Genomic DNA, 20,298 nt, shown 5'->3' on the forward strand with positions numbered 1-20,298 from the left:
GCGGTGACTTCCTGGGGTCCCCGCTCGTCCACCCTCACACTGACTGCGGGAAGTCACGGGGCCTGACCAGGAAACACTTCAGTGATTTTTGGTTTTACACTTTGGTTAGAAGATATAGCATGTGGTTTAGAGGTGCTGACCAGAACTGTGTTGGCTGTTTCACAGGTTAACCCTCTCCGGGCACAGCATTATGCCTGCTGTGTGAGCGTAGGTATGAGGCTGGTGCTGCTCTTACCATAAGACTTTTGGTAATAAAGCAAGTAAGACTATTTTCCAAAATGTCAAACCACAGTAAATACAGGAAGAAGTGTGTAGTGTTGGAGCTTCGTTCCAGCTGTGTGCTTAGAAAAGGTTCATACAGTTAAAATCCGTGTTCTTGGTGATGTGGATTGATGTCTTAATCCAACCGCTAATCGATTGGCTCCCTCGGCCACACGCAGCAGGAGGAGTCAAACAGCTGGACAGTCGCCCATCAGCTCCTCGCTCACTCCGGCTGACTGCAGCCGAGTTCGTTTCCAGCTGCGCTTCACGGAGGTACGTCATCATTTTCTCTTCTCACACTCATGTTTTCAGGAGGTGCAATAAAATCAAAGATCGGTGGAAAAACATGGTTATTAGACTTTTTGTAAATGTATAATTGCTAATAATGAAAATTTTATATCATCAAGGTAACACTTTTCATGTGCAACAGTTTGAGCTGTGACGTGTGGATCAGGAATGTAAACTGATCTCATCACATTTTCATCTTGTTTGTGAAACAACTTGTTTTAACGTTGCTTTAACTGTCATTACTGGCATCTCGGTGTGTAATTTACAAATAGTTTTAAGCTTTGAAGTCAAGGATAATTTTCATTAGATTAATCTGCAGATGGTTTTCTAATTCTGAAATCAGTGATCCATTTTCTATCAGTTTAACAACTTACAGTTCTTACTCTAACTTATTAAATTTGCTGCACCTGCTGTAACCCAGAGAGTGTTGCAATACTATCATAATTCGTTACACAGTTCTTGCCATGTCAAAGTTATACTGTTATTGCTCCAGTAGGTTTAATTGTTTATCGCAGCATAATTCATGTCACTGTAGATGTTTGCCCTTCGCACTTCAAGGTGAGGAGTGTAACAGGGCAGCCTTGTGTGAAGCCTGACAGAGTGAGGCTGAGCCTGTAGAAAGATGCTGGTGTTGTGGGTGAGTCTTCAGCTGCTCTCACCCCTCCCAATAATGAAGATGCTTTTAGCTCTTAGCTGCCTGTCCAGAGGTTCGATTCTCTCACAGAGCTGATCGGTTCTCCTGGACGACCTCGTGTGTGTGTTGAGTGCTGTGATACAGTAAGCGGAGCATCTGGACAATGCTTTGCCTAAGCCTTTTGGCAAATACAGTCAGTAATCTTTTCAAATCCATCGTGTTCTTTGGCGTTTCTCCGATTTATTTTGAGGATTAGTGATAATCTCTACATGTGTAATAAGTTGTAGCAGTGACTGAGGCGCTGATCGGCCCGTTTCAAACTGATGAAACGTCATGTTATGCTGGGAAGGAAGTAAAGCAGCATTTCCTTTTGGCACGTCATCATACATCATCACAGCTCAGGCTGATCTATAGAGCTGTCTTTATGAATCTTGAGGATTTTTTTTTCTTGGCAGGCCAGCAGAATATAAATAAGAGAAAATGAATAATTTAAAATACTCTAAATGTTGCATTGTGTGAAACTCTCAAAACATCTCTAGTGCCATCACTGCTGTCTAAAATGTCTGTAATGTCTGCCTCTGCTCTTGAAAACTGACATGTTTGGCTTAATTGAACAGGCAGCAGCCAACCTTAAAGAGCGATCAACATCTCGCAGACCTCAGCAATGATCTCCACTGTGATGTGTAGGAGAGAAACGCTGCAAAACGCTCAGAGCAACAGTCACATCAGGAGCCCCGTCAGGCTCGAGCCTCGCAGGAACTCCATTCCCCCAACGCAGACTCTCACTGCCAAACATCTGCCGGCACACCTGCCCAGACCACAGTCAGAATCCATCCCTTACGCTCCTTACACCTTCAAGGTACCCCTTTCTGTTCTGTATGATATCTGCCTCCACTCCAAAATGTTTTTATCATTCTTACTTGGATGTTTGAGCTTACCTGTGCAGGGTGATGTACCTGTGGAGTTTGAGCAGGCTGTTTTCACATGCATCTAGAGATGCTCACCTTTATGCTCACCTGGTAAAGTTACCAACCAAGAGCACCTATAAAGACCTCTATTGTCCTACTGACACATTTCTCTGCCACACGTTGGTAGAGGTTTTACCAGTAGACGGCCTTCAGTGGAACTCAGCTTACAAAAAAAACAAAATTGTAATTTATTTGGTGGTTTTGTGCTTTATGAATATAAAACATTGTTGTCCTTCATTTCAGGTCGCAGCTAAATCCACTCTCGCTTCCATGATGACCACCGAAACAGCTTCTCTCATTCACAACTTGAACAGTGCTAACTGCTCATCACTCCCACCATCTCAGGAGGCCTCTCGCTGCCACACCCAGGGCCCCTGCAGTCAGTCCTCGCATGCTCTGGCTTTGGCTAAGCAAGAGCCTCCCCAACAGCACAGCATCCAAGCAGCACCTCTAGAACCAGTAGAGGACATCCCAAAGCCTCAGCGTTTGCATCGCAGCAGACACCTCAAGCGTTTCAGCTCCAGGTGGCAATCGAGAGGCTCCACCAGCAGCAACCACATTCCCGTCTCTGCTATAGAGAAGATGCATGTTGCAAAAAGTCACAAGAAGCGCTGCAAACTGCTGGGCGATGAGAACTTACTGCATGTCACTGCTAGTAATCAGCGCCAGCGTTACGTCACCAAGGATGGCAAGTGCAGGGTCAACCTAGGACCTATCGCAGACAAGAGTCGCTTTATCTCAGATATTTTCACCACGTTGGTGGACCTCAAGTATCGCTGGTTCCTTCTCGTCTTTACTTTGTGCTACATTCTCACGTGGGTGGCATTTGGTGGAATCTACTTCTTTGGTGCCTGGTTGCGTGACGACATTGCACATGTTCATGACCCACTATGGAAGGCATGCTTTGAAAATGTAGACAGTTTCCTTTCAGCCCTGCTGCTGTCATTAGAGAGCCAGAGGACTATTGGCTATGGCTCCAGGATGGTGACCGCAAACTGCCCCGAGGGTACGATGCTCCTGATGGTCCAGTCCATCCTTGGCTCCATTATTGATGCTCTGATGGTTGGCTGCATGTTTGTTAAAATCTCCCGGCCACAGCAAAGAGCCCAGACGCTGATCTTCAGCAAGCACTGCGTCATCTGTGAGCGTGACGAGAAGCTGTGCATGCTCTTCCGCATTGGTGATCTGAGAGAGAGCCACATGGTGGATGCCAAGATCCGGGCCAAGCTGATCAAGTCCAGGCAGACCAAGGAGGGCGAGTTCATCCCACTGGAGCAGTCAGAAATCAACCTGGGCTATGACACCGGGGGAGACAGGTTGCTCCTGGTGGAACCCCAGACCATTACCCACATCATCAGTGAAAGCAGCCCCTTCTGGGAGGTGGGGTCTGAGCGCTTGAAGAGGGAGAGCTTTGAGATCATTGTCATTCTAGAGGGCATCGTGGAAGCATCAGGTTTGTAGAAGGTTTTTATTTTGTTTTGTTTCCAGTTTGTTTTATCTCCAGGGTACAATAATGTTCTATCTAATCTGACTCTCAGAAGTAGCTCAGTCATTGTTTCTGCTGACTCGATTCTAACTCTAAAGCTATTGCTAATGGGATGAGTCCTGGGATGCTACACTGAGACCCTCAGGCAGTTGCTACATCACAGGATGTCCCGACGTGAATGCTGTCCTGCATTTATGCAGCAGATGTTTCTCCGGTGAAGCGACATTTACGTGACCCTCTGACACATTGTCGTGTTGCAGGTATGACATGCCAGGCAAGGACATCTTACACTGAGGATGAGGTCCTCTGGGGCCACCGATTTGAGTCGTGCATTTCGTTGGAGAAAGGGGCGTTTCGTGTGGACTACAGTGCATTTGACAAAACCTTTGAAGTCCAAATGTCCTCATTCAGCGCAAAAGACAGGAGCACAGCAAAGGAACAAGAAGATGTGTTTTAGAAAATGCTGGCTGAACAAATGGTTCTTGATTTTGTACATTGGCATCACATACGTATAATGAGTGACTTAAAGTGATGTGATAGTCCCTGATAAAGTATAACAATCATGTCTCATGAATTTTAACCTCAGGGCGGCAATAATTTCTGTTATTCTGCTGTCTGTAATAAGGGTTCCTCTGTTTTCTTGTAATATGGCTTTTAACCGATGTTATCTTTTCTGTTGTATTTACCCAGTTGTTTGTAGTCATTTAGTCATTTTTTTATTATTTAAAAATAATCTTTACTCAAAGACTCACTTACTGTCTTTTGCTGGTCCTTCAGGCTCCTAAAGATTCACCTCCACAGTCTTCAGTGAATCGAAGTGGCTCAGTTGACATCTTGAAATATAAGGATGGGCCTTTGTTCATGTGGTGGTTCTATGGTAGTGTGATGTTCAGTTTAAGGGCTATCCAGTTGCTGATAAAGTCAAAGATTGTTAATTTACAAGAGAGTAAGTTTTTTTTTGTCTGAAGTGGGTGCTGGATTGATATTGATTAATCATCTCTAAATCGTCATTCCCAGCTCCAAATCATTGTTACATCATAAAAATCCGAACTGGTTTCACTCATGTAGTGATTATACAGCAGAATGGTCCAATATTTTGTCCGTCTGTTGTTATTACATATTTCATTATTCAGTAAATGAATAGGTAGTAAATGACTAACTGCAGGCATCAGATGAGTGTAGTGAAACAAGTACAATTACTTTGATCCTGTACTTAGTAAAAGTAATTGCAGGTAGTATTACTGGACATTTTGTTTGTGAAATTTGTGAAAATGTGACACAAACCCCGCACAGCAGATGGCGCTGATGCACCAAAACGTCGACAGCCTTAAAATCCAGAGAAGAAGAAGTAATGCCAGAAGAGCAGCATGATGGGATATGAAAGTCCTCCGGCGGCGCGCTGCCGCCATGTCACCTAGAGAGAAACATTTAGCGCTTCTCTCTGCTTTAGGCGTAGTTAGTTTTGCTCTTTACTATATCCCCACGTTTTTCTACGCGACTTTAATTCTTGCAGTTTGTTGTATTGTGTGTTACTATCATAGCGGAGAACCGCTTCCCGCCAGGTTAGGCCTGAATCCACGGGCTGGGCTTAACGTCCCAGTCGTGCTCCGGCGCTGGTTGTGGGGTTGGGGGGTAACCGGCGTGTCGGTGGTTGCACGGGGGAAAACCAAACAAAGTAACCGAAACAAAACCGAGCTCCGGGAGTCGGAGGGACACTTCAGAGAAAGGTTCAGTGAAACTGGGATTTATCGGAGGGAAACCTTGGAAAGTGACTCATTTCTTTTCAGCCCTCGGGATTTCCTCATGGGGAGTTACATCGGGAAAACCGAAAGTCCATCTGCTGACTCTGGGAGGCCGAGAGCAGGGAGAAATCCCCGAGAGCAACTGCGGGAAAAACTGTCCAGACCCAACCATGCTGTCTTTACCCCGAACCGGAGGCTGTCATTCGCTGGGTACGTTCATAACCAAATCACGCTGAAACGCAGCCTGCGTAAGCGCTCGCGCCGTCTGAAAGCGATGGCGTTGATGGCGAAGAAGATAAAGGTTCAATTTCTTGGCGGGTTTTAATGGTTAACTCTTGAGCTTTATAAGGATCTTTGTCGGCACACTCACAGAATCACAAATATTCTCCATAAATAGTCGATGTACATCTGAATGTTCAAAGATTGTATCACCAACGTTATAGCAAGATCAGTTACAAAATACGCTTCAGGAAGTAACTTCATCGCACGCGGACGGGATTTACTGCATCACCGATAGATAATATTGTCAAGTTGTTAACCATTTTAATGACTGGAAATTTGTCTTCCAGTTGATACGAACGATAAACGTAAAAACATCCTAATCTTTCTGGTTTTAATTGGTTTTATTTACAATATTGTGATATATTATTATTATAGATTGTAACATTGGGCTTTTACACGGACAGAACAATAAAGTCTCGAACCTAAATCATATGAACAAACAATCAATACTCAGCAGACACTATAATAAAGTGAACAAATCCGTCATCACCAACATATATCACTAACTTTAGTCAGTGATTTACGAATGAAACTTTATGTGTGTTGTGTAAAAATGTAAACATCTTGGCTGTTACTGGCTGCAGGTAACATGTACCTTCCCTCATATTGTTTTGTTTTCCCCACTCAGGGAGCCACTGGGGACAGTGGGCAGGTTCACCATCACCCCCCAGCGTCACTACCCCCTGCAGCAACCCGGGGTCTCATCAGTGGGAGTTCTACCTCCCGTCAAGTGGGATGGCTTCAGGAAGAAAAACGTCCTCAGCCCCCGTAACTCCCCAGCTGTCCTCAGCCCCGTCACGGTGAAGATCGCCAGGCCCGACCACCACAGCTCCCCCAGGTCTCCACTTTCACGTCATATCGGTGTTTTTATGGTTTTGTACAGAAAAAAACTACATGCATTGTATTGAATCAACTTCAGTCAGAAAATTTATCTTGGTAGCCATGATGTCCTGGACTTAGAAAAAGAAACTCTTTGTCTACACTTCTCTCACTTCAGATTTCTGTCTCGCTCGATACAGTAATCCACCAATATATCTTGTCTATAAGCTATAATTTGTCTGTGAAATTTTGATGCAACTCTGACTGGATCAGTGATTAGTAATAAGCTTATCTGTGTGCTGTGCTCTGCTGTGTCTTGGCTGTTTGAGTGTTGGTACTGACCAGAGCTTTGTTTTTAGTTTGGACCATGTTAGTTGCACAGGGCTCCCCAGGGCCCCTGCGGACCCCTGCTCCAGAGAAAGTGTCCTCAAGGTGTTGAAGGAAAGCCGTAAGAGAGAAGTGGAGGATGAGGAGAGAAGCTTCACAACGGAACAGCGGAGCAAAAGGAGGTACCAGGTTGAAAGGGGACTCTGTAGGGACCACATCAGTGCTAACACGCGTCTCCACCGGCACCTTTTTCTTTCTTACGAGTCTCATTGTCCGAAATGAGCGCTGGAGCTCCAATGCAGTTTTCGGCTTACAGTAGGACTGAAAGTTAGAGCGCACATGGCCAGTATGATTGAAATTCCACAGAGCCGTCAAAGTAAGCATCAGAAATTGGACTGGGGTCCATGCAGATGGATGCATCAGAAATGCTTTGATGGCGAGTTATATGATTAGCATTTCTGTATTAAGCCCATGTAGCGAAATCAGTGGCAGTTTCTCCATCACTTTCAATTAGTCTGAATTGCATGTTGTCTTTGCATGTTTGTGAATCTCATGTTGGCTCTTTGTGTGCTGTCATGTCTCCCTTTGAGGACATTAATGCAGAAGACATCTGATTGACCAAAAAGTGTCAGTGTGACAGATAAGGCCAGCAGCATTACATGTCACAGAAGGGCTTCAGATAATTTATTTAGCTTCTCCTGGTATAAATCGAAACTTGTCAACTTAGGAGAACAGGAGCTGGTTCATGTGTCCAGTCAGTTGAAGTGTTATGAATATTTGCATTCTGTTTTCTTTTCCCAAGGCGTAACGACAGCGGCGGAAGCGCACACTCTGCTTTTGGGCCCCTTTTGCCCAATGGAACACCTTCTCAGCTTGTCCCGAAGTGAGTTTAACTTTTCTGTAGTGTTATCATATTGTTAAATCTTCTACCTGACCGTGTGTTTGATGCTGTTAGTTAGGATAGGCTGAGAAATGCTTGCTCCTCCTTTCTCCAGGCCAGGAAGCTTGAAAAGAGGTATGACCTCACTGATGGAGGAGTCCACCATGAAGAGGTCTCGCACGTCCTCCATCAGCTCTGGCAGTGGAGTCCATGCCCCGAGAGGAACTCCAGGCACCATGAGAAATCCTATCCACAGCTCCTACAGCTCTTCACTGGGCCTCAGCCAGGTAACACTTAGCCTTTGCATTACGGTGCATGTGGGCCTACAGAGGAAAGGTGGATTTGTGTGTTTTTACATCCATGTTTCCCTCCACAGTGGAAGAAACGGTCGGCAGCCAGCTCCCCTCTGTCCAGCCCAGGATCATCTCGCTCTCAGACTCCAGAAGGAGCCTCAAAAAGATCCAGGTATGTCTCTGCTGACTTCCTGCTCGTCATCCATGCTTCAGTCTGATCCTACAGCTTTTAATTTGTGGCTTCATTAACAGAGAGGAAGACGGACAGTCTCCCAGCTCAGCATCCTCTGTGAGGTCGGACCAAGCAGCTTCTGAAAAGTCACCCGTTACTTGTAAGTCTCATTTATCTCCTGTCTTGTGTCGTAAACAAAGAACTTCCTCAGCTCTGTGCGGCAGATTATGGAAGGTTATAAGGCATAAACAAGACATGAATCAGTATTTTCAGTGCTACTACATTCACTGTGCCAGCTAGAGATTACTTCAACTGGACTTTCCACTAAGTCATTTTCATATCGCACAAAGTCAAACTTGTATCCCTTATGGACTAAGGAGGTATTTTAGGACAGCACAGATTTAAAATATAAATAAAACAGAATGTGATTATTTGATATATACTTTATATACATGTACTTGAAATCAATTTTTAACCTTGTACTTGGAACTTGGAACTACCTGAAAGACTTTTATTTTCTTAAGTGACCGCCGTTAGTCACGTGTACCAGAGCTTTGCCTCAACCTCCACATTTCAGCGAAGCCAGGATATTACTTTAAAAACATGAGTAGGCACATGGTTTTGTATTTTACTTGGAACTAGTTTTATGGTCCGTTATGTGATGATGTTGCAGCCAAACTGACTCCAGTACCCAAGGTCCCTGTCACCACCTCAGCAGACTCTGCTGGTAGTGGAGGGAAGAGAAAACGGAAGATCCAGCTGGTGTCCAGTCACCGAGACGATCAGATCTCTCTGGTAAAGAGTGCTACATTATCAGGCTTCACTCTCTCAGAAAACTTTCTTTATTTGACAGGTTGCTTTAAATTACAATCTGTGCTTGTTGATTTGCAGCCCCCACCTCCAGAACTGGGGTACACCATCACGGTGAAGGACTTGGATGAAGAGAAAAAGGCTGCCATAAGCAAGATCCAGAAGGTCCTGGAGACACCCGGTGAGTGAAAGCAGCCACAGGAGCCAACCACTGAACCCTCCATCTATAGCATGTTCACTGAGTCGTGCTGTACCGTTAACATGCTCCCACTGTCAACAAAACCTTGTAACCCTGCTGTCCATCTTTTTAAACAGTCTGTGTTCAGGATTGTTGGACTCAACCAGTCACCTTTCTGTTGATTTGTCCCCGTTTAGCTCCAGAGCCAGAGAAGTCTGCCTCTCCTCCAGTCACCACATCCACCCAGCCGCCCTCCTCTGCCAGCGCTGCAACCACCACCACCCTGAGCAGCCTCCTGGCGGCTCCTCTGCCCACAACTTCCAGCTCTGCCATCCCAGTCATCAACCTGGACCCCACCCCAAACAGCAGTGTTAGTGCAGCCCCTGCAGCCTCCAACCCACTGCTGGAGGCTCTGAAAATGAAGAGCAGCGTTCCAGCAAGCTCCACCTCTGCTGGCAGCACAACTGCAGGTACGACCACTGAACCGAATTTGTTTCCACAAGAGGGTTTGAGGTCCATGGCCGTATAAACACCCTGTGTAAAGGTGTCTGTGCTTTTCTGCTGCCTTTTGTGTAAAAAAAAAAAAAAGAAGGAAAGAAAAACAAAACAAAAGTTGCTGCAACTTTTGCTGCAATTTTATATATTAAACCCAGAATGTCCCAAATATCTTATGGCATATCTTCTGACATGTTTTTATCTCCATGTCTGTAGTGTCTGCATCAACCACACCGGCACAACCCAAGGGTTTAAACCCGGCCGTCTTGACTACAGTGGCCCCACTGCTCCCTCCTGCCTCCCAGCCTCTGTCCTCCTCTGCTGGTGTGGAGCAGCCCTCCGCCTTTACTCAGGTGCTGGCTCAGGTCACCAAGGCTTCGAGCAGCACTCCACTTACAGCAGGAGCAGGCCTGTTCGGACTGCCGAGCCAGATGAGCAGCCCAGCTGCTTCTTCAGCCCCTAACCCGGTCTCTACTGCGGCGCCAGCCAGCGGCTCAGGGTCAGTCAGTAATCCCAATCCTCTGCTGGCTTCAGGGTTCAAGCCCATCTTTGCCGTTACAACCACCTCCTCCTCAGCCACATCAACCCCAGAAAGCAAACCTTCTGTCCAAAACTTCAAGCCCATCTTTGGAGGCACCACTGCAGTCGCTGGCTTTGGACAGCCTCCATCCCTCGCAACCACCATGCCAGCCTCTACAGTTTCTTCAAGCAGTACATCCTCTGTGTTTGGATCAGTGAGCAGCACTGCAGTTGCCCCTTCTGTTTTCCCTGGCATGACCAACACCCCCACTGACACAGCCTCCACCGGCTCCGTCACCTCCTCACAGACTGCAACCCAGCCAGCTGTGAAATCCCTCTTTGGAACCTTTTCAGCACCATCGACCACCAGTACCAGCTCAGCTTCAGCACCTGCTCTGAACACAGGGAGCACATTTCAGTTTGGAACTGTTCCCACCACTACTGCAGCTGCAGCTGCCCCCGCTGCTACCACAGCCTCCAGCAACAGCACATTTACATTTGGCGCCACACAGCCAGACCCTCAGTCTGCCAACCAGAAGGTATTTGCTTTTGGCCAGACGGCACCCAGCCAGAATACAACCACTGCTTCATTTGGAGGCTTTGCCATGGCCAGCACAACCTCCACTGCTCCTGCAGCCACCACCCAGTCCACTTTCACCTTTGGACAGTCGTCATTTCAAGCGCCAGCGGTGCCGTCAACCTTCGGCTCCTCAGCAGCACCGCCGCCAAAACCGTTCACCTTTGGAGGCAGCGGAGCATCATCCACGCCTGCCTCTAACCCCGCCCCAGCCCCCGCTCCAGCCCCCTTCACTTTCGGGGCGGCTGCTGTCACCACAGCTTCAAACTTTGGGACCCCAGTCAAACCAGCCTTCGGATCCAGTTCCACTGGCTTTGCTTTCGGTGCCACCACTGCTCCCTCAGCTGCACCCAGCTTTGGTGCAGCAACCCAGACTCAGAGCTCCTCCTCCTCCTCCTCCTTCACCTTTGGCAGCGCCGCTCCTCAGCAGGCTCCCTCCGGCCCTGCTCAGTCAGCACCCAGTGGATTTGCCTTTGGTGCTGGTATGCCGTGTCCTCAGTTTGGAACTCCAGTTTCCAATAATCCTGCACCGCAAATGGGAAGCTTCAACTTTGGGGCTGCTGCTACTGACAAACCAGCTTTTGGTAAGGAATAAAGACAACTCAGACTGGAGTATGGCAGTTTAACACAAAAATCTGCACGTTCTGATTAAGTGCTCTCTGATTCGCAAAGACAGTGTTTGATAAGTGCAGATCTCTCCCACGGTTTCTTTGGCATTATGCGTCTCACCATTTACTTGTTTTTGATCCATTTGATTGTACCATGAAACATACCTGGCAGTTTAGTATGTGTGACAGCAGGCAGAATTTTTAGTTAATTCCAGTAATTTAGAACAAATCTTTGACTGTGAGAACAATGAAATACCAGGAATGAAAATAAAGCGCTGAGGGGCGTTTCCTCATTTAAAGACTGCATACAAAAAGAGAAAAAGTGAATGTGAAAAGTGAAAACCCATTGATATCCACACTGCTGTTCAGGCACATGACCTCCTGGGCGGACTGATATTTTGATGTTGGTCCACAGTTTGTCCTGGTCCTGGTCGTTTGTTGGGTTTACTCAGGTTGTGTGCTGCTTTCTCTGCAGGGACGTCGACGCCATCCTTTGGGCAGAGTGCTGCTCCAGGTCCACTTCCCTTTGGAAGTCCTGCTACTCCAGTCCAAGGCTTCAACGCAGTTCCTTTTGGTGGGTCATTAATGCTGTGCGCAGTGCAGGCTGTTAAGGTCATGCATGAGTGTTTTTTTGCTCCTTTGTTACTCTGATTTTGGGCCCTCATCCTTACATCCGTCCTCACACTTTATCCCCAAACTGCAGTGATCATAATCATCTGTCAATGAGCCTTGTCAATGATGCTCGTCCTGTTTCTTCTCATCTCTTGCATCTTTATTTTCACTGATGTTTTCAGTTTCGGCACTGAACACTAGTCAAGTTGTCTGTTTTGGGAGCAGTTTAGCCAAGATTCTTTCACCGCGTACTGTTTTACTGTCTACTGTGACCACCAGTGCAGTTTCAGCAGCCAATAGAGATGCTACTGCTGTATCCCTAGAAGTTAATTTGGGTCCTTATGAATATCATGTGCTCACACGTCCTGTGCCTTTTATTACCAGGGTCTCAAGCGACTCCGTCCTTCTCTATTGGAGCCGGATCAAAGCCATCTGGAGCGCGGCAGAGGCTGCAGGCGCGGAGGCAACACAACAGGAAGAAGTAACCTGCTGGTCATGTCCGGCGCCGCTTTTCAGAGGACTTGGCTGTTGCAGCTAATCTGGCTAACATTGCTCTGTTCTAAGCCCAACATCCCCCAAACAGGCCGCCAACATGCCCTCTGCTTCCTCCCCCTCCTCCTGTGGTTTGTGCTGGCCCAAAACATTGTGTTTGCAGAGGAGGTAGAAAGAGCACACCAGTTTGCTGAGCTTATGCTGCCTGGATGACTACATGACCCGGTGAGGGAATGTAGCAGCGAGGAGTCCATAATAATGTTCTATACTTGAAGAGGGAGAAAAGACAGTTGACCAGTTTGATTCTGAACAAAAGCATATCCAAAGTTCTCTTTCCTTTACAGTATGGGGACACTCATTGGTTCGTCTTAAGGAGAAAGTTGAGTCCGGCAGAGACGGAGCCTTGGCTCAAACATTTATTTTTGTACATGAAGTGCTCACTGGTGTGTATGTGATATTTGTGTACATTATCTGAATGAGTCTGAATGGTGTGAAGTGCACAGTTGGTTCAGATAAGAGTACACAACACTGCAGTGTAAATGTAAAGTTATGAGACGTTTTGCATTTTAAATTATTTTTTAATTGGCTTTCGGACCCTGTAAGTGAATGATGTTTCTGCACTTGAAGGGCAACGTAGTAGATGTCTTAATGTAGGTAGTGCAGACCCTTGTGTTCTTGTTTCATACCAGTTGTCAATGCAAGCATTCCCAGAGTCCTCCTGTGGACGGCCTTTTTGGTTTGTTTGTTTGTTTGTTTGTTTGTTTTAATTGCCAACACTGATGTAATTAGCAGGTCAGTATGTGGTGAGGATGACTACTCTCAACGTGTGCTGACAAACCAAAGCCAATTCTATGATCTTTAGCTCATCTTTAAATCTTGAGATGTGTTTGTTTGTGCCAGACTACCTCTCGTTACTCCAGGCACTGAATCCGTGTTATCTCACTGAAAAAGATCAATTCGATTTTTACACAAGTACCTTAATAAAACAGCAAGTTTTAAACATCCGCTCAGCAACACGTTATCCCCCCCGTCTGAAATATCATGGTTACAATAGATTACACCGCATTAATGTAAAATCAGATTAGCTAAATATACAAGCTGTCAAATTGAAGACGCTTTTCTGCTTGGAAATTCTCACTATGATGCAGGGATTTTTGTAGTCTCTAATGTGTTTTGCTTGTACTGTGAGTTGAGAAATTTTGTCAAGCAAACATGACAGTTAAGTAGTCAAAGATATTTTATCAGAATGATTTCTGTTCTCAGTAAGAATCTCCTCTTGTGAAAAGTGAGCAAGTAACCGATGCAGTTTTTGATGGTTAATTTTGAATTAATAAAATCTGAATTTTGGACGTGGATGTTCCAACAAGAACACATTCAACCCGTCGTGGTCGTGTTTGTCTACTTTTTTCCCCCATGAGAACAAGTAAGCCATTGAGCTGAGTGTCGTTCTGTCCCAACTGCAAACTGTTCTGATGCATTTTATTTCAACCACACAGAAATAATGAAAACAAAATAATCACATTAAAACAAGTAATGAACCTGTACAATAAGATAAGATAAGATGAACTTTATTGATCCCACAGTGGGGAAATTCACTTGTGGCAGCTCACAAGAACAGAAAATAGTGCAGTTTCAAAATATATAGACAGAGATAATAAAAACTATGTTTCCGCCCGGTTTCGAACCGGGGACCTTTCGCGTGTTAGGCGAACGTGATAACCACTACACTACGGAAACTGACGTGTCTCATAACCAATACAAATCGGAAGACATATTACTCTTGTTTAATTAGTATACAGAACACAATAACTGCCTTTTTTCCCAGTATGAACACGTAACTCCGGAGATGCTTTGTTGTGCTGGTTGACAATCTTTAACGTTAAATTACGTGTTTCCTTTTAAATTACAAGACTGAAAACATGGCTAAACTGTCAGGGCTGACTATCATGACGTACAGCTGCGACAGTTAGTTGATGAGTAGAAAATTCATCTGCAACTATTCTGACAACGGATCGATCATTCTTTTTCAAGCAGAAATGGCAATTTTTACTTGCTCGCTGTCAATTTGTAGCTCCCGGTGCCCGTCCATTAGGTGGCGGTTACGGCGGTTTGTCGTTAGACGATTAAATCGAAGAAGAAGAAAAAGCCCAAGAATAAGATTTGGGCGCACGCGCAGTGGCCCAGTAGTGTGTTGTAGCCAAGTAGACGGTAGCGGTTCAAAGTACGTGGCAGAAAGCTTTCAATATGGAGATAGCCGCACTTGTCGCCTTGACTGTGTTGCTGGGTGCGCTGGTTGTCTTAGTCGCGTTGGCGGTGGGCAGACGGAAAGAAGAAATCCGAGAGGAACTGGAGCAGGCAGCGGAGTTTGCCGGTAAGAGTCACATTAGCTAATGTAACTGTAGCCGGAGCGGTGACTGATGGGAGGGCGGTGAGTCACCAACTCCTTCACTGTCTCTGTGGTCTTTGACACTCCGCGTTACTTCTGCTGTGTTCATTCATACCGAGTGTGAACAGAGGACTCGTGTGTCCGACACGTTTAACTGAACACAAACGCGCCGACTTGTCAAGCAAAAAACTTACGCAACTTTGAGCGACTCTCGCGTGTTGTCGACAGACTTTCTGTATTTTAATTGCCTGTCAGTCATGTAAACATAGTTGGTCGTTCTTTTGTTACTACTTCGCTGTAGACAAAGCTTAATTATAACACATCACAGTCATCAATTCAGTGTGTTGAGCAAAGTTATTTAAGGTTTCACTGTCAGTAAATATCATTAGGTGTACTTCACAGACTGGGTTTGTTATTTATGACCAGACGCTGCTGTGTGCTGTTTTATGTGTCAGGGACCTTCTGCAGCTGTGGCAAATGCAGAATCAGCAACATAAACTGCTGTGTGTTGTCTCCCAGCTGAAGGCAGCGCCGTGAAGGGCCCAGCGTCCAAGAGGCAGAAGCAGGAGAAGCAGCGCAACCGGAAGGAAAAAGCTTCACAGCACAGTTTCAGTCATCCGCTGCTGGCTGCTTCACTGAAGGTAAACAGCAAAACACACTGGTTTGAAAATGCACACATTGTAGGAGTGTTGTTGTTATGTGACGATATGAAAACCTTTGAGCTTACCAGAAACGTCTCTCACAGCTACGGCCTCCAAGATGGCCGTTAAATTGAACATCCTTTGAGCTTGTGTGTACTTTGTGTGCTTTTCAGAGCCACAGTGGGAACGTGACCTGCCTCGATTTCAGCAGCAATGGGAAGTACCTGGCGTCATGTGCCGACGACCGCACTGTGCGGATCTGGAGCACCAAAGACTTCCTGGATCGGGAACACAAGTGTCTGAGGGCCAACGTGGAGCTGGACCATGCCACACTAGTCCGCTTCAGCCCAGACTCCAGGTCTCCCCTTCTTTCCTACTGTAGTTGTGCAGACGCTCGTGGGTCTCGTGGCCTTGTGATTTTAAATGTAGACTGTGTTGTAATGTGGCCGGAGGAGATTTCTGCTTTTGTCAGACTAATAAGCATCTCGTCCACTGATTCGTATGTTTTCACTGCAGGGCGTTTATCACCTGGCTGGCGAATGGAGACGCCATCCGAATCTTTAAAATGGTGAAAAAGGAGGACGGCACTTTAAGCTTCAAAGCTGCCCCTGAGGACTTTCCACAGAAACACAAGGCCGCCATCCTCAACATTGGCATTGCAGAAACAGGTAGAGTACTTACCTGTTCAAGCAGCAGACAAACACAAACTACAAATTTAAATTTCACCCATTGCAGAAGAACTCAGCTCCTCCTCTTAGCAATAACAATGTGAATTTTACAAATATCAAAAGTTCAGCTTTGAAAAGTCACTGACTTCTAGAGGATGCTTCATGTTTCCTTCTTTCCTTTCATCCTTCCGCCCTGCTGTCATAACAGCGTCTGCAGTCTGTCGTGCATTCATCAGCACCAATGTGTCTGACTGAGATCCCGTCTTCCAAGGGCCACAGTGATGCACATGAGCAGAATCACTGCTAAGAACGAAAATGTCTTTCAGATCAGTTTGTGTGATGGACGAGGATTTCAGTGTCCTCAGACTGTGTGTCAGTGTGTCGCCGATCTTAAAAGACATGTGAGGCCAAGATGGGCTGATTCTGTGTTTCCGCTCCACAGGCAAGTTCATCATGAGCGCCTCCACCGACACCAGCATCCACATCTGGGACCTGAAAGGAGAGGTACTGGCCTCCATCAACACTAACCAGATAACCAATTCTTATGCTGCCATCTCCCCATGTGGCAGGTCAGTCCCAAAGCCTCCATCACTGCAAACCGCCCACTTCAGAGATCAAACCGGGATCACTTAGACGTGCACAGAACATGAAGTCACTCAACTCCACTCTGAGATTTTATATTTTATGACAACATTAGTGTCGTCATCAGCTGATCACAGGGGGTTTGAATTCTGTCATGTTATTTATCTTTTACCCAACATACATTCAGAGTATTCAACATTTCTTTCTTTACACTTTATTCCTCAGCTCACATTTGGAAGGCTGAGGTTGTCAGTATTTGTGCAAACTGATCCTCAGTAGTTTTAAGTCGTCAGCTTGCTCCAGCCGGGTGTGATTGGAGGAGCAAACTTGAAACTTTCAAATAGAAAGTATAGTGAAATGATGCTTTTCAGTTGGCATGTGACATAAAATTAAATTCAAACTCTTTCCATTGTAACTGCTCCTTTAGTTGGCTTTTGCTGTCATTTTTCTCCCATACAGTGTTTGATGAACATGTATGACTGACTTCTTTGATTGTAAAGTCCAGATATCATAATTATTACTCCGCATAAGAGTTTAGTTACTATAAAAAAAATATTTTTTGAGGATACCGTACTGAGCAGCCTCCTCACTCTGTCAAACATAACAGGAAAACATGCAGCGAACTCCTGTGAGACTTCATTGGAGATGTAATAGTGTGTGCCGTCTGTCTCTGTGCTCAGGTTTGTAGCATCATGTGGCTTCACTCCTGATGTGAAGGTGTGGGAGGTCTGCTTCGGGAAGGGAGGAGAATTCAAAGAGGTGGTGCGAGCTTTTGATTTGAAGGGCCACTCTGCAGGAGTTCACTCGTTCGCCTTTTCCAATGACTCTCACAGGTAATGAAGTCTTTTCTGATTACAGTGCAAGGCCAAACATGTGGCTCACGCTGTTCCGATTCTGCAGGAATAGTGTGGCATGGCAGTATGCTTTTTAGCTTAGCATTTAGTCCAAAAACAGGAGGAAGTAGTGACTCCGACTCTGTCCAAACATGAAACTACATTAAACCACACAAACAGAAGTGTAAAGATGATATGTGTTGGTTTTACGGGAGGTTATGGGCAGTTCCCACTCACAAACTTAAAGCCCTCAACCAAGCAATCGTCCAGCACGACCCACCATAAAACAGCTTTTCAGTTGTGCACTTTGGTTTTTGTGGAAGACTAAATCAGAATGATTTGATAGAATCTCTGTTTTTGATATGCAGCATGGCCAACCGTAACCGCTTCTTTCCTTTTATGCTTCAGAATGGTGACTGTCTCCAAAGATGGTACGTGGAAGCTGTGGAATACAGACGTGGAGTACAAAAAGCAGCAGGATCCCTACCTCCTGAAGACCGTGCCCTGTGCATCATCTGAAGGTAGCCGCGTGGCCTTGTCTCCAGACGGCCGGGTGGTGGCCATCAGTGACGGCTCCAATGTGGCTTTGTACGATGCTGCCAGTGGCCAACAGGAAGAGGAGCTGCATGGCATCCACAGTGGGGAGATCACCGACCTCAGATTTGACATTAACGGGCGCTTCTTGGTGTGCAGCGGCGACAAGGCCATCCGAGTGTTTCATAATGCCCCGGGCTACCGGGCAGCCATCAGAGACATGCAGGACATGCTGAAGAAGGCCCAGAACGAGGGCATGAAGCAGAGACTGCAGCAGCAGATCAAAGAGGCTCAGAACACCCTGGACACTGTGCTGGCAGGTTCCGTTGAGTGAAAGAAATCCAACAAACCATAATGTGATTGCGATGTCTGACTCTGACGCCTTTCTGCAACCTCAGCTCTCCCTCTGCCGATAAATCTGGCCATGGCATAACGGAATTTGCATGCAGTTTTAATAAAGAATCTTTTTATGCAAAACAAATGGTTTGAGTTCAGAGGTTTTTCTTTGATGCTTCATGTCCGGTAATCTCTCATGTGATCTGGTCTGTGATCTCTGCTGTGGTTGTGTTGTATTTGCCTTCTACAGCTTCAATTTAAAGTCCACCTCCGATCAGACTGTGTTCTGCTCATTGGAGGGTGATGTGTGCACTGTTTGACACTGGAAGTCAGTTTTCACATCCATCTGCTGAAGCAGGAACTTTTCTCTGGGCTTGACTGAAACCTGAGTTTTACATGCACATAAGAGCAAGATTTCTGATGTTGCAACTAGACTGTAAGCCAGTTGTTGATGAATGAAAGACAAGTTTCAAGATGTTTATTGTCATGTGCACAGGAAAAACACATCAGTTTGGACTAAACAATGAAATTCTGAATGTGATGTGGAAACATGAAGCCTCCAGAGCATGTAAGCTGACAATGTATTTTTCTCTGAAGTAGAAAACATAGTGTTTGTACAAGTGAATTAAAGTAAAAAAATATGTGCCAATATCTCAAGAAAGACATTTTTTAACAGAGTTGCACTTTCTGGAAAGACCATTTCATTTTGTTATTCAATATTAATATGCCTGGAAGGGATACTGAAGTGTAAATTCAGTTATTTTTCGGTCAGCTAAAAATATGACCAGAACATCCAGGATGCATTACTGTAACACACTCTTTCACATTCTTTGATCCTCCGAGACCTTCTTCCACAAGAGTTTAAAGTTTCATTAGTGGAACATGGCAGCTTTTTGGCATGTATATAAAACTATTTACTTCAAGTCATTTTAGAACACCTATGCACAATCACAAGCTCTGCTTTCCTTTGCTCCATTGAGGAGGTAAAAGTTTGAAAAAGTGAGATATAACATGTCTGTGCAGAATCTTGGTCGATTGGGTCATCGTGACCAAAGGAGCATAAGTTTAAAAGCAAAGACGTTACACCTCTCATTCAAAAGCAAGTCCTTCCAGAGTTGAACCAGCAACCTAAGAATAACTGTTAATGTCTACCTACAGTTCTCTGCGCTACCAATCGAGCTATCAAAGGGTCCAACCTTGCTGTCATTGCAGACTCACATGGACGTGAACATGAGAGGATTTCAGGCGATCAAGTGCCAAGTGTGAACGACTGGAGTCACATGAAGCAAAGTGTGGAAGATCCTTCAGTCTCCTGAGAAGGGACGCAGGACAGCGTTGCAGATTGGGGACAAGTGGTGTCAACCTTATAATACACTATGTAAGTAAAACTATCTACTTCAAGTCATTTCAGAACACCTACGCACGACAGTCACAAGCGCCTCATGCTTAAGTGGTCTGTGCGCCAATGTTGACAGCAGTCACACAGTGTAGCACCGGATGTGGACACGCTTTTAGTGTCACAATAAATAAAGTAATGAAATCAGCTGCTTTTGCCTTTGTCCAGTCTAACAATAACAACAACAAAAAGCACATCCTTCGAGCCGGAGTTGAACCAGCGACCTAAGGATAGCCGTTACTGCTCACCTACAGTCCTCCGCTCTACCAACTGAGCTATCGAAGGGTGCAGCCTTGCTGTCATTGCAGAGACTCACATGGACGTGAACACGAGAAGCCATGAAAAAGATTGCTTTGAAATCTTCACAGTCTGAACAGACACCAAAAGGCAGCAGCCCTCACATGGGAGACACCTGAATGACAAACATAGCAGCAAGTATTTGCTAAATTAGATGGCAAATGCAACGCAAATTTTAACTC

General features: G+C 45.6%; 3 protein-coding genes and 2 non-coding genes across 5 annotated transcripts; 3 read left to right on the forward strand and 2 right to left on the reverse strand.

The window, feature by feature from the left end:
* Positions 1-23: 23 nt before the first annotated feature.
* Positions 24-4,325, forward strand: LOC124070456 (G protein-activated inward rectifier potassium channel 3-like). Its single transcript, XM_046410375.1, has 3 exons — positions 24-2,042; positions 2,395-3,604; positions 3,898-4,325. The coding sequence occupies exons 1-3, from the start codon at positions 1,848-1,850 to the stop codon at positions 4,092-4,094; spliced, it is 1,602 nt and encodes a 533-aa protein (XP_046266331.1). The 5' UTR covers positions 24-1,847; the 3' UTR covers positions 4,095-4,325.
* A 651-nt stretch (positions 4,326-4,976) lies between these two features.
* pom121 (POM121 transmembrane nucleoporin) lies at positions 4,977-13,819 on the forward strand. Its single transcript, XM_046410322.1, has 13 exons — positions 4,977-5,589; positions 6,290-6,499; positions 6,840-6,989; positions 7,610-7,690; positions 7,803-7,974; positions 8,064-8,152; positions 8,233-8,312; positions 8,826-8,947; positions 9,044-9,143; positions 9,338-9,610; positions 9,852-11,315; positions 11,815-11,913; positions 12,336-13,819. Exons 1-13 carry the CDS (start codon positions 5,015-5,017, stop codon positions 12,434-12,436), a joined length of 3,516 nt encoding a protein of 1,171 aa, XP_046266278.1. The 5' UTR covers positions 4,977-5,014; the 3' UTR covers positions 12,437-13,819.
* A 288-nt stretch (positions 13,820-14,107) lies between these two features.
* On the reverse strand, positions 14,108-14,180 carry trnav-aac. The gene has a single exon. It is a non-coding gene; the product is annotated as a tRNA-Val (tRNA).
* A 412-nt stretch (positions 14,181-14,592) lies between these two features.
* tbl2 (transducin beta like 2) lies at positions 14,593-18,564 on the forward strand. Its single transcript, XM_046410350.1, has 7 exons — positions 14,593-14,814; positions 15,349-15,470; positions 15,644-15,828; positions 15,987-16,138; positions 16,581-16,707; positions 17,401-17,553; positions 17,962-18,564. Exons 1-7 carry the CDS (start codon positions 14,688-14,690, stop codon positions 18,419-18,421), a joined length of 1,326 nt encoding a protein of 441 aa, XP_046266306.1. The 5' UTR covers positions 14,593-14,687; the 3' UTR covers positions 18,422-18,564.
* Positions 18,565-20,015: 1,451 nt separating this feature from the next.
* Positions 20,016-20,104, reverse strand: trnay-gua. The gene is given in 2 exon segments: positions 20,016-20,051; positions 20,068-20,104. It is a non-coding gene; the product is annotated as a tRNA-Tyr (tRNA).
* Positions 20,105-20,298: the final 194 nt, after the last annotated feature.

The sequence above is a fragment of the Scatophagus argus genome, chromosome 14 (assembly GCF_020382885.2).
Source record: "Scatophagus argus isolate fScaArg1 chromosome 14, fScaArg1.pri, whole genome shotgun sequence".
NCBI lineage: Eukaryota > Metazoa > Chordata > Actinopteri > Scatophagidae > Scatophagus > Scatophagus argus.

Coding starts and splice junctions, on each gene's coding strand:
- LOC124070456 (XM_046410375.1), top strand. CDS start 1,848: ATGATCTCCACTGTGATGTGTAGGAGAGAAACGCTGCAAAACGCTCAG. Junction 2,043..2,394: donor ACGCTCCTTACACCTTCAAG/GTACCCCTTTCT, acceptor CCTTCATTTCAG/GTCGCAGCTAAATCCACTCT. Junction 3,605..3,897: donor GGGCATCGTGGAAGCATCAG/GTTTGTAGAAGG, acceptor GTCGTGTTGCAG/GTATGACATGCCAGGCAAGG.
- pom121 (XM_046410322.1), top strand. CDS start 5,015: ATGAAAGTCCTCCGGCGGCGCGCTGCCGCCATGTCACCTAGAGAGAAA. Junction 6,500..6,839: donor GACCACCACAGCTCCCCCAG/GTCTCCACTTTC, acceptor CTTTGTTTTTAG/TTTGGACCATGTTAGTTGCA. Junction 11,914..12,335: donor CTTCAACGCAGTTCCTTTTG/GTGGGTCATTAA, acceptor TTTTATTACCAG/GGTCTCAAGCGACTCCGTCC.
- tbl2 (XM_046410350.1), top strand. CDS start 14,688: ATGGAGATAGCCGCACTTGTCGCCTTGACTGTGTTGCTGGGTGCGCTG. Junction 16,139..16,580: donor CATTGGCATTGCAGAAACAG/GTAGAGTACTTA, acceptor TCCGCTCCACAG/GCAAGTTCATCATGAGCGCC. Junction 16,708..17,400: donor GCCATCTCCCCATGTGGCAG/GTCAGTCCCAAA, acceptor CTCTGTGCTCAG/GTTTGTAGCATCATGTGGCT.